General features: G+C 43.4%; 2 protein-coding genes across 5 annotated transcripts; both read left to right on the top strand.

Annotated features, from left to right (window-relative positions):
* LOC8084585 (mannose-6-phosphate isomerase 1) lies at positions 353 to 4480 on the top strand. The gene is made up of 4 exons (XM_021453383.1): positions 353 to 400; positions 2774 to 2941; positions 3330 to 3476; positions 4271 to 4480. The coding sequence occupies exons 1-4, from the start codon at positions 353 to 355 to the stop codon at positions 4478 to 4480; spliced, it is 573 nt and encodes a 190-aa protein (XP_021309058.1).
* On the top strand, positions 6373 to 9721 carry LOC8084584 (salt stress-induced protein). Of its 4 annotated transcripts, none has more exons than XM_021454572.1 (4): positions 6378 to 6928; positions 7504 to 7694; positions 8013 to 8225; positions 8788 to 9716. In XM_021454572.1, exons 2-4 carry the CDS (start codon positions 7686 to 7688, stop codon positions 9013 to 9015), a joined length of 450 nt encoding a protein of 149 aa, XP_021310247.1. In that variant the 5' UTR covers positions 6378 to 6928; positions 7504 to 7685; the 3' UTR covers positions 9016 to 9716. The 4 variants fall into 4 exon arrangements, 2 of the variants coding, with proteins under 2 accessions (XP_021310248.1, XP_021310247.1); XR_002450386.1 differs by having other exon boundaries at positions 6379 to 6928; positions 8788 to 9551; XM_021454573.1 differs by having other exon boundaries at positions 6373 to 6928; positions 7504 to 8225; positions 8788 to 9721.

Genomic DNA, 16940 nt, shown 5'->3' with positions numbered 1-16940 from the left:
ACAATATTGGAGCACCTCTCACCCCTGTAGCACCGTCCTCCATCCACGCTAACGATCATCACCTCCGATTTGCTGCTTTGATCCATGCATTCCACCCCACACTGCTCGGGTTCTTTAAGCGATTCATATATCTTAGATTGGAGATCAATGTTGACAAAGAGAAGCACTACTTGGTACTTATAATAAAGTCTCATTTATCAGATTTCAATTTTCAAATTACTAGTTTGCTTCAGCCTGGTTGGTTTGTGCGGCTCCTTTCCAAACGAGACACAAATAAAGCTTCGCATTTCATCGATCAAATATTCAACAATGATTAGTGCTTGGACTGCCGACCTTGCCTACTATGCCCACCATGGCGTCTCCAGCCGTCGTGTTCAGGAACTCGATTTTTCTCTGCGCGGTATCTGTTCGCTCTGTAGTGTAGAACAGTCCTACCTTGGTGCATCTGTATATGCAGCTCTGCCTCCTCGGCCAGAATCACGATGACTCAACTGACGCAAGGGTTGGTGAACTCCGCAGGGATGCTCGGCGAGACCTTGTTGGCATGACCTGCTTCATACACGCGCTTGGCCTAGACGAAGACAATGCATGCCAGCTTCAGGACCGGGTGTAATCGATCGGTTTAGGTGCCGGCAACAGGTGGTAGCCATGGTGACCTGACGGCGAGGTAAAGATGTGGATGTCATTCTTAGGTTACATATGTAAAAATACCATTTTACCCTGCATAATCTAAATAGAGTTAGCTCGGGACCTACTAAATTTTAGTTTTGGTCCGCAACTTAAGTTCCTTTTAACAGGTTCTACCTATTTTTTAACCATCCAATTTAGCGAAATGGATGACTCTTATTATTTCCAAGCACCGTAAAATTTCTCATATTTTAAATGTAAAATGGTGGAGCGCGGTTCAAGAAATACGTCTAGTAAAGTAATGTTTTAGCACAGCAAATGATACAATGTGGCGGATAATGAAGCAGGGGGGCTGGCTTGCACAGCAAAAATTTATTAGAGCCGTCCAGCAACCAAATTGTAGCGGTTTCTCCATGAAAAACACTCACAGGACAAATTAGCAAAAACCCACAAATTCTAGTGAGTGGAACACTCATTACACGAAACAGGCGATTTGCCGGGAGGAAAATGCTTTGCCGGGAGCTTTTTATCGGGCACCCGACAAAGGATTTCTTAGCCGAAGGCCAGAGCCAGAGACTCCCGGCAAAGTATTACTCCCGGCAAATAAGCCTTTGCCGGGGGTCAAGCTCCCGGCAAAGTCTAGCCATCGGCAAACAACCTTATTTGCCGAAGGCCGACACCCGGCAAAGCTAGGCCGTCGGCAAAGGTAGTCGGCGGGGTGATGACCAACGGTCGTCACCCTTTGCCGAGAGCCATGCCGTTAGACACCCGGCAAAGATTTTTTATTTTTTATTATAAAAAATCTTTGCCGGGTGTCTCTGACCTGGCTCCCGATTAAGTTCCCGGCAAATTTTTTTTGTCTTTTTTGTTTTTTTATCCAATTTTTTTGTAGGGCCTTGATAGAGTAAATAATTCGTTATTTGAAAATTTGGCACAATTTTAAGTTTATAAAATATATTTACTTAATTTATTTTCATTTCGTTGAATTTTTACGAGTAATGTAAATTTGAACTACAGGTATATAAAATAATATAATTCGGTTATTCGAAAAATAAGATTCATAATATTTAGGGTATGTCGAGGCCGTATCTAGGCAGTCGCATGAATTTTAGCGCATCATATTATCATAGCATGAGATTATACTCGCGAGGAAAGTGTATTTAAATTATATAAAATTAAAACAAAGTTCGAAAATCACGAAACTTGTCGATGTGTCTTGTTATTGCATGTGGGGGCCGAGGTAAAAAAATTAGAAAGTTTGGAGCAAGTTGTGACGTTGGATGTTTAAAATCCAGTATATATAGAGATGTGTGGATTTTAAACATCCGACGTCACAACTTGCTCCAAACTTTCTAATTTTTTTACCTCGGCCCCCACATGCAATAACAAGACACATCGACAAGTTTCGTGATTTTCGGACTTTGTTTTAATTTTATATAATTTAAATACACTTTCCTCACGAGTATAATCTCATGTTATGATAGTATGATGCGCTAAAATTCATGCGACTTTCTAGATACGGCCTCGACATACCCTAAATATTACGAATCTCATTTTTCGAATAACCGAATTATATTATTTCATGTACCTGTAGTTTAAATTTACATTACTCGTAAAATTCAATGAAATGAAAATAAATTAAGTAAATATATTTTATAAACTTAAAATTGTACCAAATTTTCAAATAAGGAATTATTTACTCTATCAAAGCCCCACAAAAAATTAGATCAAAAAACAAAAAAGACAAAAAAATTGTCCGGAGTCATCTAGGACCCTCGGCAAAGAAGCCTTTGTCGGGAGCCCTTATTGAAGCTCCCGGCAAAGATGTTAATAAATAAAATAAAAATTCTTTGCCGGGTGCGCACTGGCACCCGGCAAAGGTTTTAACCTAAAGCCCACTGTGCTGGCCCAAGAAGCCACCCGCCCCAAATCCCCTGCCCACCCCGCGCCCCCCTGAGCGCCACCGCCGCCCGCCTGCGCGCCGCCGCGCCGTCGTCCGCGCGCCCCAGCCCACCACCGCTTGCGCCCGCACGCCCGCGCGCCCCCGCCTGCGCGCCGCCGCCGCGCCGTCACCCGCGCGCCCCCGCCCACCACCAAGGTCCGTGTCCGTCTGTGCCTCCGTTCCGTCCGCCATTCCCCTTCGCAGGTGCTGTCGGTGGCGAAGGCGCTGTCGATCCAGGCGCACCCGGACCGGGACCTCGCCGCGGCGCTGCACGCGCTGCGCCTGGCCACGTACCGCGACGCCAACCACAAGCCCGAGATGGCCGTCGCCGTCACCGACTTCCACGCGCTCTGCGGCTTCGCCACCACGCAGGTGGGTGGGATCTCATCTCCCCGGCTGCTAAATTTGCTCATGGGTTTGGTCATTATGCCAAATTGCCAATAATTAATCGCATTCATAAGTAGTACTCTGTAAATGGATTAATCAACTACGCGAATAATTAATCTCATTCTTCACAAGTTGCAACTGAATTTGGTACTAAGGGACAGTGAAGTGGTTACTGCATATACTATATTCTGGGAGATATTCAGTTTACATGATCAGCATATTCTCTCTTTTTTTATAACTGTCCATTCTATTGTTTAAATCCATCGCATTCCATCCTGAAGAGAATACAAAGTGTTCAAGACACTCAAATTTCCAGCAGATCGTCAGTGTGAGCTGTGCATATTATTTACTAACTTATTATACTGATGTCCAGGAGCTCAAGGAAGTATTGAGGACTGTACCTGAGGTTCAGGAATTAGTTGGCAAAGAAGAATCTAGGAAGCTTTTGAGTGTCAAAGGGCAGGATGGGGGGATTGGCGTGAGGTCGTATCTGAAATCTGCTTTCACCAAGTTAATAACAGCGAGTTACAGGGAAATAACTTCGATTAGCTGATAGAATGCCTTGATTGTGTTGTTGGTCTACTTTGGCCTTGAGATGGAAAGGTTAGAGATGGACAGTGAGAAGATACCCGTGGGAGAGAAAGGGTGGAAACGAGAGAATGGTATATTGGTCAATGGGGTGGTAACATGTCACCATTTGTTCATTTCAGACTCGGTGTCTGTATAGTGGCAAAATGACCTCTGGAATAGGCTGGGTAGGTAATGTAGACTGCACACTATGACAAATGTGAAGCAAGATGAGGCAACTGATCCGATTGGGCAGAAAATATGGTTGAATGTAGCCAACAAAGTGATATTTATGCTTACTGAATATATAGTCATTTAGTGGTGCGAAAGAAACAATTTGTTACTTGTAGTTCTGAACATAAAACTAATGGAAGTCCCAAGTATCCTTGAAAACATGGTATCAAATCCATCCCTTCCCTGCTTCTAAGGACATCTTCTAGATATCTCTTATGAATTTTTTTCCATCACATGCTTGAATTAACTACAAAAATTAGAAGCCTGTTCAGGTAGAATATTCCTTTGTGCTATGTCATCTTCATCCTCTTTCCCAGGGGTCAATTACATCATTTGTTCTGCTACTACCATCTTCTGGTTTATGCACTGCTCATCTCTAAGGCAGGCTGAGGGTATGACTTATATAAAGTGCAGAGAAATATAATGTTTGTTTGAAGAAATAATTCATGAAATTTGTTCTGGCTAATCTAATACTCTGTCTAATTCATCCTGATGATGCTTCCATGTATTCAGGCTAGAAGTTTAACAACGAAGGAGCAACTTGTTTTATCATTGGAGAAGCAGTACCCAGGAGATGTTGGTGTACTGGCAGCGTTCTTCCTAAATTTTGTTAAGCTCAATCCTGGTGAAGCACTTTATGTTGGTGCGAATGAACCTCATGCATATCTCTCAGGGGAGTGCATTGAATGTATGGCCACTTCAGACAACGTGAAGCACTTGTGATGATGGATATTGGAACTATTATGTTTGCGATGTCGTGTATGCATGTGAGATCTTGTGTTGGTGATGTGATATATATACGCCAGATTGAGTTTGTGATGAGATGGATGTGCTATATTCTGTTGTTGATATAAATATGTGTTATATTATGTTTGTAAATACAGAATCAAAAAATATAAAAATATAAAAATAAAAAAGGCTTTGCCGGGTGCCCTAGCCATGGCACCCGGCAAAGCTGGGAATAGGCCAGGTTCATGTTCCCAGCTTTGCCGGGTGCCAGGGCTAGGGCACCCGACAAAGTAATTGTTAAAAAATAAAATAAAAATCTTAGCCGGGTGTCAGGGACAAGACTCCCGGCAAAGAAATTATTGAAAAAAAAATAAAAAAACATTTGCCGGGAGCCTACCCAGAAAGCTCTCGGCATAGAATATTTGGGAAAAAAAATTAAAAAATCTTTGCCGGGTGTCTGACACACAGGTCCCGGGAAAAAAAGGACCGACGGAGCCGGCGCCGTGACGGTCACTTTTCTTTGTCGGGGGCTGTGTTTACTCTCGGCAAAGTCTTTGCCGGGTGCTCGATAAAAAGCTCCCGGCAAAGAAATCTTTGCCGGCCAATTTTTTGCCGGAGGGTCTTTGCCGGGTGGTACTCCGGCAAAGGCTTTGCCGAGTGTAAAGTAGCCTTTGCCGGGAGTATTCGGCTCCCAGCAAAACGTCCGAATCCTGTAGTGACTTCACCATTGATACTGGGAGCTGAGAGCTAAAAGTCACATTTCATCATTGCTTCTCATTCAATCCCCCATTAAATTACACCAGTTCTCCATCAACTAGTGGTTCAAGAAATATGTCTAGTAAAGTAATTTTTGGGCACAGCAAATGATATAATGGGGCGGATGTTGAAGGTCTCGGCTGGCTTGCTGAGCAAAAATTTAGGGCCAGCATGCGGTAATTTTATTTGGAGCGGTTTCTCCAAGAGAAACATTCACCGGCCAAATAGCTAGGCAAAAACTCACAAATTTCTAGTGAGTAACAGACAAGAATCACTTCACCATACATTCATACTGGGAGCTGAGAGCTAAGAAAAGTCACTTGTGGTCGTTGCTGCTTATTCAATCCTCATGAAAACCAGTTCTCACATAGATGACAACCCTACTCCACGAAAATAAACTAGAATCACTCTATCAGAACGAGAATCAACAAGGAATTGGAGCTAAGAATATGGGGTGGAACTCTACCAATGCAAACGGCCGGGTTGGTTACATCGGTGATCCTTGACTCATCTAATTAATACCCAGCCAGGTAACAGACGACAAAGAATATAATAATGGCGTTTGGATTTCTTGCCGAGTCACCTTGTCGACAGTGCAAGCGAGTTTTTCCTAACTGATCCAAGCATTTGAGTGGAATATGCTCATCTATAGGGATGAAAACGGTACAGATATTTTCCGACTGTATTCGAGACCAAATTCGTTTAGAGGGATTTAGATCTGTCCGTATCCGAGTCTGAACATTCAACATCCGATACCGTATCCGTATCTGGATACTTAAATCGTATATTTATGATGTCGACATCCAATTGTATCTTATCCGACATAATTGACAATATCCGTATTCGAATCCGAATCCGATCAGAAATATGAAAATAAATATGATATTGATGATATCCGTCCGTATCCGATCCGTTTTCATCTCTACTCACCTATGTAAGAAAACTAGGGACGGTCAGATAGGTGCGCTTAACACTCTGGTGGTGTGTACTGTACGGACTCGGAATCTAAAAAACGGCACTGCCGCAACTTAAATACTACTGGTAACATGTGCTCTGATCAGTTGAACGTCTCATATACAGGTTATCATGCAGCATCGGTGGGCTCGTTGTCGGTGGTGTTGTTACCTCCTGTTTGAGCTAGCTAGCTTGCAGTTCCGTCCGGCCGGCCGAGTCTCCATAAATAGGACTACGGACGCACCTGTGTTTTATCAGCTTCCATAGAAAGTTAACTTACACACAAGTAGAGTCAAGTAGCAGCACCACTAGCTCGCTAGCAATGGCCACCACACCCACCGATGACCCCACCATGGAGACCAGCGGCGTCGTCGTCTCCGACGTCCCCACCATGGAGACCAGCGGCGACGTCTCCGACGTCCCGGCCATGGCGACCAGAGTGGTCGTCTCCGCCAGTTTCAAAATCACTCGTGGCCTCGGCGGACTCATGGAGAACGCCAAGGTGAACGTGGGTAAGCTGTATCTGCGCCAAATATATTCGGGCTGGGACGCGAATCAGTCAGACGTGATACAGCCCCATCCGGAGACAGGGCTAGGTAAAACTGGTGTGAGCAACTGGGCGATCTATGACGGCGCTAGCTCCAAGGCGAAACTGGTTGCCAAAGGGCAAGGCATGTACACACAAGCCGGCAACTGGAACCAGTGGTTCACCCTGGTGTTTGAGGTGGAAAGGTAACTCTTATTGCTTTGTTCCACGGTTTTTATTTTTTATGTAACTAGGTGAACTCCCCGTGTGTTGCCGTGGGATTTTTTTAAAAAAATAAATCATTACATACATAGCACTATTATATGGTATTCAGTATATATATTTGACTTGCATGTTCTTTTATTATATTAAATCTAGTAAAATATTGCTAAACTAATAGAAGAAAAAATAAATATTTAATTACGTTATAGAGGAACAGGCGATGAAACAAATAGTGTATATATATGACTTGTATGTTAATAGATTAAAGATTTAAAGTATTTCACGTGATGTAGATGACATGGAGATTTTTTTAATTAATATGGGATGACATAGACTTAGTGGGGAATGATGTGGACACCTTGTATGAAGAGATATAGCATTTAATGGATCACATAGTGGGAAATGAAATGGATACCTTGCATGAAGAGGAAAATCATCTAGTGGGGTTTAGCTTTATAAGAGTATATGGTATGATTAGGCCAATAATACATAGGAGCCTTTGGGACTTGAAACCACTGCGGAGACTGACCAAAAGCGATTATATATATTGTTCATGCAGGTTCGAAGGATCCACTCTTCAGGTTATGGGAGCATCTATTGAGGATGAAGAAAATGACTGGGCCATTGTAGGTGGGACCGGTGAATTCGAAATGGCACGCGGTATCATCAAGAGAAGAGTATATAGTTTTGTAGGCAATAGATTAACACAAGAGCGCGCTGAGTCTTGAATTCTTCTGCCGCATGAAGGAGGTAAGCGTAACTAATTTCAGGTCGTCCACTTTTGCGGTATATATTATGGCCTCAGATCTGATCACTTTGCATTATATATGTGTTAAAACAAAATAATATTTGGGGTGCCATTTGTAGCCTTTAGTTGCATTTTTTGAAATACTAACGCCACCAGAGATGGTACATTTAGCCCTTGTAAATACAAACCCCACCGTGGGGTGTAAAAGGGGAAGAGGGAGAGGCGGAGGACTCACTCGTTTGGCTCCCTCCTTTATTCCTTGGCTCTCTCATTTTGTTGGCCTAAACCAACACTCGTGTTGCATGGTCTTTTATATTCAGGTTGTCCCTGCACCTACAAAGAAAGGACCATGGGGTGGAAATGGAGGCTCCCTTTGGGAAATGGAAGGCAAATCCCAACGTCTAGAAAATGTGACAATCTACCATATTGGTGCTGTTGAAGGGATTCAATTTTCATATGTTGATGAAGACGGGCAAATCCGCACCACCGGTACTTGGGGTCGAGTACATCCTAGTCCCTTGTACAAGACGGAGGTGAGTAGATTTCATACTTTACCATGCATGTGAGTGCAGTTGTTTTGCAAATCCTGTTAGTTCATGCCTGCCTTCATCATGGAAACGACGACACAATTCTATGTTTGGTTAAAGTCAAACTAAATTAAACTTGACTGGTTTGATGGAAATTATTATCAAACAGAAAAGACTCCAAATATAGGTATATATAGTATAATGAAAAATATATTCGATGGAAAATCGTACTTGCTACGTTTTCTACAAGTCCTATTAGTTTTGTTCTAAGTCAAATATTTCTATCTTTGACTATATACATTCATGACATAAGATTTATGCTTTAGATTTGCTATGAGAAATACTTTATATAGTATATAGTTCATATATATGTTGCGAAACTATAAGGATGTTTTGAAATTAATTAGATGGTTAAAGGTAGTAACGATTGACTTAAGGCAGTTTGACCTAACACTGGTTTAAAATTATATCTTTTTGGGAGGGATGGAGCTACTAGCTATATATGCACCACCTAATAAATACTTGATGATATATTTTTTTCCTTCACTAATTCTGTGCTGTTTTACAGATAAAGTTTGGCCCATCAGAGTTTGTGAAGCAGATCACTGGGGCTGCGAGACATGGAGGCTGGCTGTCACAATTTAAGATCGTCACCAGCCACAAGACGTATGGTCCTTTTGGAGTAGACGCCGGCGCTCCATCATTCAGCTATACCGTGCGGGAGGATGAGCTCGTGGTGGGCTTCTTTGCAAATGCTGACACTTTCGTCCAATCGATTGGTGTTTGCACCATCTAAAACATTCAGTATTCGACCCTGTTGCAGCCACCAGCTACCTGCATGTTCCTTCTAATCATCAGAGTTGATTTCCTCTAGTTTCCGCTATTCGACAAATAAAATGGCTAGCTAACAAGGGTGCGTCCCCCTTGACTATGCCTGTTGCATTGTGATGTTTCATAATCAAATCGATCGCGTAACATCTTTCTTTTTTTTCCTTCGCAATGTTCAATGATGTAATCTTCAGAGATTGTTTTATTCAGAATAAAACAGATCCATGTTAAAGTGTGGAATGAGTAATGACATTCATGTGTCATTACTATGGTGAATTCTAAGGGATGCGGTTGCCTTGTAGATGTATAGATTTAAGTCATTACTATGGTGAAAATTTAACCCTACTCACTGATATTCAAAAATTTTATGGGTGCATCCGCATCCACCACATTACATATAGCTTCGCCACTGGGTTCATCCACGGCAGTTGCATGCCCAACAACCTGAGAGCAATGTTCTCCAACACCCCCATTCGATCTTAGCCTGCCACAAAGTTAAGATATATCGCTTCTGAACTTATCGAGCTTCGCTGCAACAATAGGCTTTGTAAAACCATCTGCTAGTTGATCTGCAGAAGCTATAAAGCGAATTTCCAATAGTTTCTACTCGTTCTCTGACAAAATGAAAGTCTATCTGTTTGGATCGTCAAAACAAATTGATGCTAGTGCCCACCATCCAGACAGACTAGCCCTAGCGGCCGGCTAACAAGTTATTGGACTGTAGTGCTGCACGCTGAATAATTTGGCTTGCTAATGGGCCAAAGGCCGTAGCTAATGATGTGCTTATCTATATAAAATATATTTGGAGGCCTACAGTATTTGGAGGCCGGTGCGCCGTCGCTCATGCTGCACTTGCCCGGGGACGGCCCTAACCCAGCCTCCCACGAGGCCACAACCACACTCCTCCCTCCATGGTTCGATTCCCCTTGCACCTTTTTTTTTCTCGGGAAAAAATGAAAAATCAAACTCCGCTCCGCTTGAGCGACAAAAGCCGCGTGCCTCTCAACATCCGCCACCACCATCTTGTTCATATGCCGGTGGCAACCTCCAACACGTCGGCCAGTGATGGGCAGATCTGGTTCCCCTCTACTTCCCCACCCTCTTCTTCTTCCTTATACCTCCTGGAGGTGCGCGCGCAAGGAGCCAACACTGCTGCTAGGGTTTCGGCGAGGAAGAAGCGGCGGCGTGCTATTGGAGGTGAGCGGGAAGTTGGCCATGACGTCACCGGTGGCCATGACGAGGGCATCACATGGATGGGGATCTTCGATTGAGGAGCCACGGCGGCGGTGGTCAATGGGTGGCATGCATAAGCTGGAATAGCGAGAGGCTCGAATTCACGTACTGCGACATCTCCGGCGGTCGACGCTGCTCTCCTCCAGCCACACCCCCGATCTTTGGTCATGCACGCGCTCTGCACGCTCCACCGCCCCATGACGCTGGTGGAGCATCAGAGCAGGACGCCGGTGTTGGTCAGCATTTCTGAATTTTTTGTGTTTTTATTCAGGGATTTCACAATACCAGACATGTGAAGGGAGAAGGAAGAAGGGAAATCCAATTTAGAGGTCTTAACAGCAGAGGTGAACGTACTTTGTGCTTGTTTTGTTATCCTTTCATGTTATTGTTGCATACGAGATTTATGTGCACTTTCTGCAAGTCTATGTGATGTGGTTCCAGAGCTCGATTTCTTGTCGATAAGATGTAGCCTTACAGATTTGCATGTGCTGCTATGCACTTCGACAGAGCCTAATATATTTGTCTTTAACCAGCTCAGCTCAATATATCATTGTATGTATGGACGTCCGCACTTGCAAAAAAAAAGTAAGTGCTGCTAGCTGAGTATAATAAGACCTTCTGAATCTGAATTGATAATAAAAAAATGAAGTGGTTGATTTGTTTACGTGAAAGATGCATAAATCACAAACGTTTCTCTTGGTGCCTAAATATGAATATTTATATAATACATTAACTTCATAGGAAATTATTCCAAATTTGCTTCAACTATTAGTTCACAGCCAGGAAATTTTATTGATCCCTTGCCCTCAATGTATCGAACAGTTATGCAGGTTTTTCTGGTCGGTAACCATGAGATGGTATTTGTTAAGATCATTCCTTAATGCAATAATATCAGTTCCAAGCATCTCAATCCTAAACTCAGGACTGCTTTCGTAGATTAGAGAGGATGTTAGAAACTCAGAGCTTCCTGTGTTTTCATCCTTTAATGAAAGGCAAAGTGTTGTTTTTTACTATGAAGGATGTGCCCCTTGCCATTTGTTTTACTATTATTGGCTTCCCATGTTTTCATCGTTTAAAGAAAGCTGAGGTAGGCAACACAAACTATTATTTAAACGATATGGCTTTTGTAGATTAGAGATGTCATCATGCATGGATTTCAGGTAGGAGGACCAGGTGATGCTCTCTCACCCACTCTCCTGATGGTAGATATGGCTCGCAATTTTAATTTCGAAGGGGATCTTCAAGTTTGGAGAATATGTGAAATGGGGGTTGATTGCAAAGGTTTGTAGTGGAACTAATGTGCTCTTCTGAGAAGAGGTTTGGATGTTAGCTGTTCCACTAAGATCAGAGTTTCCTACTCTGTTTAATGTCTCTAAAAAAAAGGACTGGTAAGTAATTTTTGGGCAGGGGATGGATGGAGGATTGGATGGGAAAGACTTATGGATCTATTAGACAAGGCTGCTATCTCGGAGGGGGATGATTCCTTCTCCGGGATCTTGAAAAAATCTGGAGATTTGGAAAATGAAGATCACATCTTTTTTGGTTGTATCATGGCTAGATCAGGCTTGCTTCAAGGAAGCCCTGAGGTGGGACAGAGTCCCATACAATTTACAAGATTTCTTTGATGAATGGTTGCCTCTGAAGATGCAACAAGTATAATGTCAAGTTCTTTTGTTTTGCTATGGTTTTGTGGTCTATATGGAATGTCAGAAATAAAATGGGGATAGAGAAGGGGTTTCCGAGATTAAAGAACGAAGTCTTTCATAAAACTTTTTCATTTTTTTACAGAAATGGAAAGTGCTGCTGAGAAGAGGGGATGTAAAGTACCTAGAAGACATTATTACTGTCATGAAGCAGTGGCTGGAGGTGTTCTGGAGCGAACAGACAAAATGGAAATTGAAGGCGTGCTTTATTGAAGCACATATATCTTTAGCTTGTGTGTCATTTTAGGTGTTCCTTGATGGTTTGCTGTACTTCAGAGTCTCTCACGATGGAAGTTCGCTGCAGACCCGCTTCAGTTTTCTGTTCAGGCGCCACTTCAAAAATTGGGATCCCCAGTCTTTACTCTCAGTTTCTCCTATTCTCACGATGGAGGTTAGTATATATATTTTCAGTTTATATGTGGTTGTATGGTAATTAGTGGAATTGCAATGTAACCATTTATGATGAAAAATATTGGATTGTAATTAGAGAGTACTGGTTTGTGAGATCTTTTGGTGGTTCTAATTTGCACGTCTGAATATTACCGTAGCGTTAGCACGGGCTCAGTACTAGTTATACTAGTACAATAATATTTGATATATCTCTGGAAATTATACCTGCAGAATGTGTTATAGTGCCACTTAAGCTATATATTAATTGAAGCCTGCTGCAATTGAGAACGATGAATTTCTAGACAATGTAAAATTTAGGGAAACCAAACTGACCTATTAGTTCTTGCATCTCATCATCAGTTTTCCGAGGCTGAACATACATCCCCTGCAGGCAAGAAAATAGGAACAGATCTGAGAGGGAGGTTGGAGAGCGAGAGAGAGCACCACATGATGGAAAAGCATGGGCCCCGGCGTCAGGCGAGGCCCATGGGTTGGGGGCACGGGCGTCGACGAGGGGCCAGCGGCACGGTCATCAAGGAAGCCTATGGGGGCAGTAGCACGGGTTGTGGGGCAACACCTGGGGGCGGAGCTCGGTCGTCGAGGAGGCCCCTAGGGGCCGTGGCACGGTTGGCTGGGAGACCCCTAGGGGTGGTGGCGCGGTTGGCGTGGAGGCCCCTGGGGGCAGCGGCGCGGTCGGCGGGGAGGCACCTGGGGGTGGTGTCGTGGGCGTCGAGGAGGCCGTGGCAGCAGCAGTGCAGTGGTGGCCGTAGGGGCTGGAGGTGGTGGCTTGGGTGGGGGTGGGGGAATCGGTGCGTGGGGGAGAAATCTGAGCCTCCCAGGGCTTAACTAGACTAGGTTTCCGCTCCGTATAGGACTCACAAAACAGTAACGTATGAGACATCAATTTTTTGGCATGCCTCCGCTCGGTGTATATGCGCGCGAAGCTTGATATTTTCGCCCGAGCCACGGAAGACCTTTGGAAAGTAAGAGCATCTCCAACACTTATGCAATTGGAATTTGCTGGAGTTTGCCAAGTCCCTAAACATTTTGACAAAGAAAAAATAAGTTCATCTCCAAGTGTTTGGCATTTTTGACTTGGCATTTCCCAAACTAGTGGACCCAACTATTTTTGTCCGGGAATCTTTCATCGTCGTGGGAAATTCTCTCGCGCGTCGCGCGGGCGCTTTCTTTTTCATGCGCAATTCCTTCACCCGTCGCCGCAGATTATCTCGCGCGTCACGCGGCCGTGTTCATCCCGCAAGTCCACGTCGCCACTTGGTCCAGGTCGTTGAGATCTGATCGAGCCAATAGTCCCAGGGTGCACCGCAGCATCCAGGTCCCAAGGCTTCCACAAGGAGGGCTTCAAGGTCGCCAAAACAGGTCGTTGCTTGATCCAGGCCGGCGACATCTCTCGAGGTCTCACGTACCACCACGTTCATCGATCTCAGGTTCGTCCAATACATCTCAGGTTTGTAGCACCATGTATTCAATTCATCTCAGGTTTGTCCACGATACAGCACTACTCGATTCTTCTCGCCAAAACATCCTCCCAACCGGCCATCTTCTACGCAAGACGGCTAAAGATTGTAATCCAAACTGCATACAAAAGACTAGATCGTAGGGAGTACCTCAACCGTAGCTGCGTCGAAGATGGAATAGCACGGGAGTTCCGATCTCATTGCTGCGATCGATCTCCTAGCCTCGCGTCGCTGCAACAAAACGAGGCAGCGATGGATCTCCTAGCTGGCGTAGAGTCACGTGAAGGAAGGAGAGGAGGCGGCGATGGATCTCCTAGCCTCACGTCGCTGCAAGAAAAGGAGGTGGCGATGGATCTCCTTCGTCCCCACGCGAAGAAAGGAGGCGGTGCACGAAGAAAGGAGGCGGTGCGCGGGGGAAAGAAAAGAGTCGCGCGCGGGGAGGAGTCGTCTCGCGGGAAACTACCGCGACGTGGGGAGTACGAGCATGACAAGGAGTCCAAGAGTCTCGCGATATCAAAATTACCAAGCCATTGTGCCTATGCAAAAATGCCAAGTTTGGTGCATCAAATGCCAAATTTGCCAAAATGCATAAGTCAAATACAAAACTATTGGAGAGCAATTTTTAAGATTTTTAGCAAATTTTAAGAATGCAAAGTCCAATTGCATAACTGTTGGAGATGCTCTAACTGCTGTCGGTTACCACCGACCATGAGGAGTGATTTGTGGTCTCTGGCGGTTTTCATGAATTCCTATGGTCTTGAGAGAAATGACAAGCTAGAATATTCAGGATTATTCCTGTTGATATTCTTAGACCGCCAGAAGTACAATTCCTGACGGTTAATTTATTATAAACTGACAGGAATTATTCAAGCCAACAGGTACTTTCCATTTTCTGGTAGTGAGTACCCACAATCAAAAATAAATAAATTTAAAATATCCACAACTACTCCATCTATTTTGATATTGACCCCACCTCTTATTTTAGAACAGTACTATCTTGCTTATGAATGCCCCATATTTGTTCCAGCCATCATAAAGTTTATCATTATTTATTATTGTTTTAGAAACTGCCGTCATACACTACTAGAGAACAGACTTTGGATCTGGGTTTTGGCTTTGGTCTCGGCAATTTTAGCGCCCGAGACGAATGGTATAATTATTCCTAGTTTGAGAAACCAACCGCGACTAAAGGCACCTGCCCAACGGCTCTGATGGCAGGCTTTTGCAGTAGGGCATCTTTAGTTCCGGACCGTATTTAATCCCGGTTTCAATTGTCATCCAAGACTAAACCTTTAGTCCCGATTTGTTAAAAAGGTACATTTAGTGGAAGCCAAACCGGGATTAAAGGTCCATTGTTATATATCCTGGGTCTTCTTCTTCCTCCAGCCCGAGCCATTCGAACTCACTTCTAGCTTGCTTCATCTTTGTTCATTTTTGGCCATCACAAGACTACTCCCCCTCTGATTCTTCAGCAGTAAAGGTTACTAACTTCATCCTCTCATGATTTATTAGTAGCGCATCTGATTTCGTGGTCTAGATATATGTAAAATCTATGGTGGTTTTTTATTATTATTTGTGCAACATTTGAACTCAAAGTCATTTGATGATAAGCTTAAACTAGTTCATCAAAACTAGTATACACCTTTTTCTGCTTTAATGCATACCACATTTCATGGTTTATGTATCTAGAGAGCAATAGAGGATTTTAAGGGTTTCTTTTATATAATTTCACTATCGGAGAGCCGGCCTTTGACGTGTGTCCGCCCGTTTGCCGTGAGCAACACACGGCAAAGGTCGGGTTTGCCGTGTGTCCAATCCACGCACACGGCAAACGCCAGGCACACGGTATATCTGGCCTTTGCCGTGTGTTGCACACGTTGCACACGGCAAACACCAGGCACACGGCGAACTCAAACTTTTGTCGTGAGCAACACACGGCAAAAACAGGGCACACGGCAAAAGCTAACCCACGCTAACGCCCACCCGTGCATCGGTACTTTTCAAAAATTCTAATAAATGCTATTTTATTCTGTAAATCCTGAACTTGTACATATGTCATGTTATCACACATAGAGGCCATAGAAAAAGTTTGGGAAGATTTCGAATAAGTTGTCACGTATGATGTATAGAAACCAAACAATCTTCGAAGAAGTTCTAGAGAGTTATGAGTGAAGGAGCATGAGTTGGAGTAGATTCGACTTTTATATTTGAGTTTGATTTCAAAACATTTTCTGTAGGCACTAAACCACATAGGTTGTGTCGTGTCCAAGTTCGGGAATTTTTCGGAATCGTTTACTATTTCTTAATTATTTTCAGCATTTTAATTGAAAATTTTAAAATTTGATAATTTTAAATTACCTAAGATAGAAAAAATCTCTAAATAAACTTTGTAGATCTCAAAAAGTTATGAAACTTTGTATTTGACAACTTTTTGTTTTGGAATCATCTTGTCATGCAAAAACTACGTTTGAATTTCTCAAATTTGAAATTCAAATTTTGTAAATAACCTTGGATGGGGAAACTCCCAAAATAAAAGTTGTAGATCCCAAAAAGTTATGAAACTTTGTAGTTGATAACTTTTTGATTTGAAATCATTTAGGACCTCAAATTATCAATTTACACATAATTTGATATAATATTTGAGGAACCGAAATGCAATATAAACACAAGTCATAGTGTGCTGTAGTGGTTAAGAGCGAAGAAACGCGAGAAAGGTCATGGGTTCGAATCCCATGGGCTGCATGGTGACACACGGCAAAACCCTGCCGTTAAGCCGTCTCCCGCCGTTCGTTACCTTTTTGTTGCCATGTGTAAAGATTGATTCAGGGCAAAGTTTCGTCGTGTGCCCACAATTTGGCCGTGGGTAAAGGTAAGGTTCACCGTGGCCCTCCAAAAGCAGGCTACCAATCAATGCCAACGTACCATCAAAGGCTTGTCGACCCAAGTTGATCTCGGACTTGAACCCCATCACAGGTCGAATGGCATCTAGTTGACAAAATGTTGTCCAATCATGAAGGGTTTCTGTGCCAAATACATCATTTCATAGAACACCTTTGCCAATGCCTCTATCTCCATTGCACATCCACTAG

This window comes from Sorghum bicolor, chromosome 2 (assembly GCF_000003195.3).
Source record: "Sorghum bicolor cultivar BTx623 chromosome 2, Sorghum_bicolor_NCBIv3, whole genome shotgun sequence".
In the NCBI taxonomy this organism is placed as follows: Eukaryota; Viridiplantae; Streptophyta; class Magnoliopsida; order Poales; family Poaceae; genus Sorghum; species Sorghum bicolor.
Note: the sequence above shows the minus strand (reverse complement) of the source record. Positions and strands in the feature narration are given on the sequence as shown.

What these genes read in the sequence shown, in the direction of transcription:
- LOC8084584 (XM_021454573.1), top strand. Translation starts at nt 7,851, where the DNA reads ATGGTACATTTAGCCCTTGTAAATACAAACCCCACCGTGGGGTGTAAA. An exon ending in GTCCCTTGTACAAGACGGAG is followed by an intron (nt 8,226 to 8,787) that starts GTGAGTAGATTT and finishes GCTGTTTTACAG; the next exon opens with ATAAAGTTTGGCCCATCAGA.
- LOC8084585 (XM_021453383.1), top strand. Translation starts at nt 353, where the DNA reads ATGGCGTCTCCAGCCGTCGTGTTCAGGAACTCGATTTTTCTCTGCGCG. An exon ending in ACTCGATTTTTCTCTGCGCG is followed by an intron (nt 401 to 2,773) that starts GTATCTGTTCGC and finishes TCCCCTTCGCAG; the next exon opens with GTGCTGTCGGTGGCGAAGGC. An exon ending in GCGGCTTCGCCACCACGCAG is followed by an intron (nt 2,942 to 3,329) that starts GTGGGTGGGATC and finishes ACTGATGTCCAG; the next exon opens with GAGCTCAAGGAAGTATTGAG.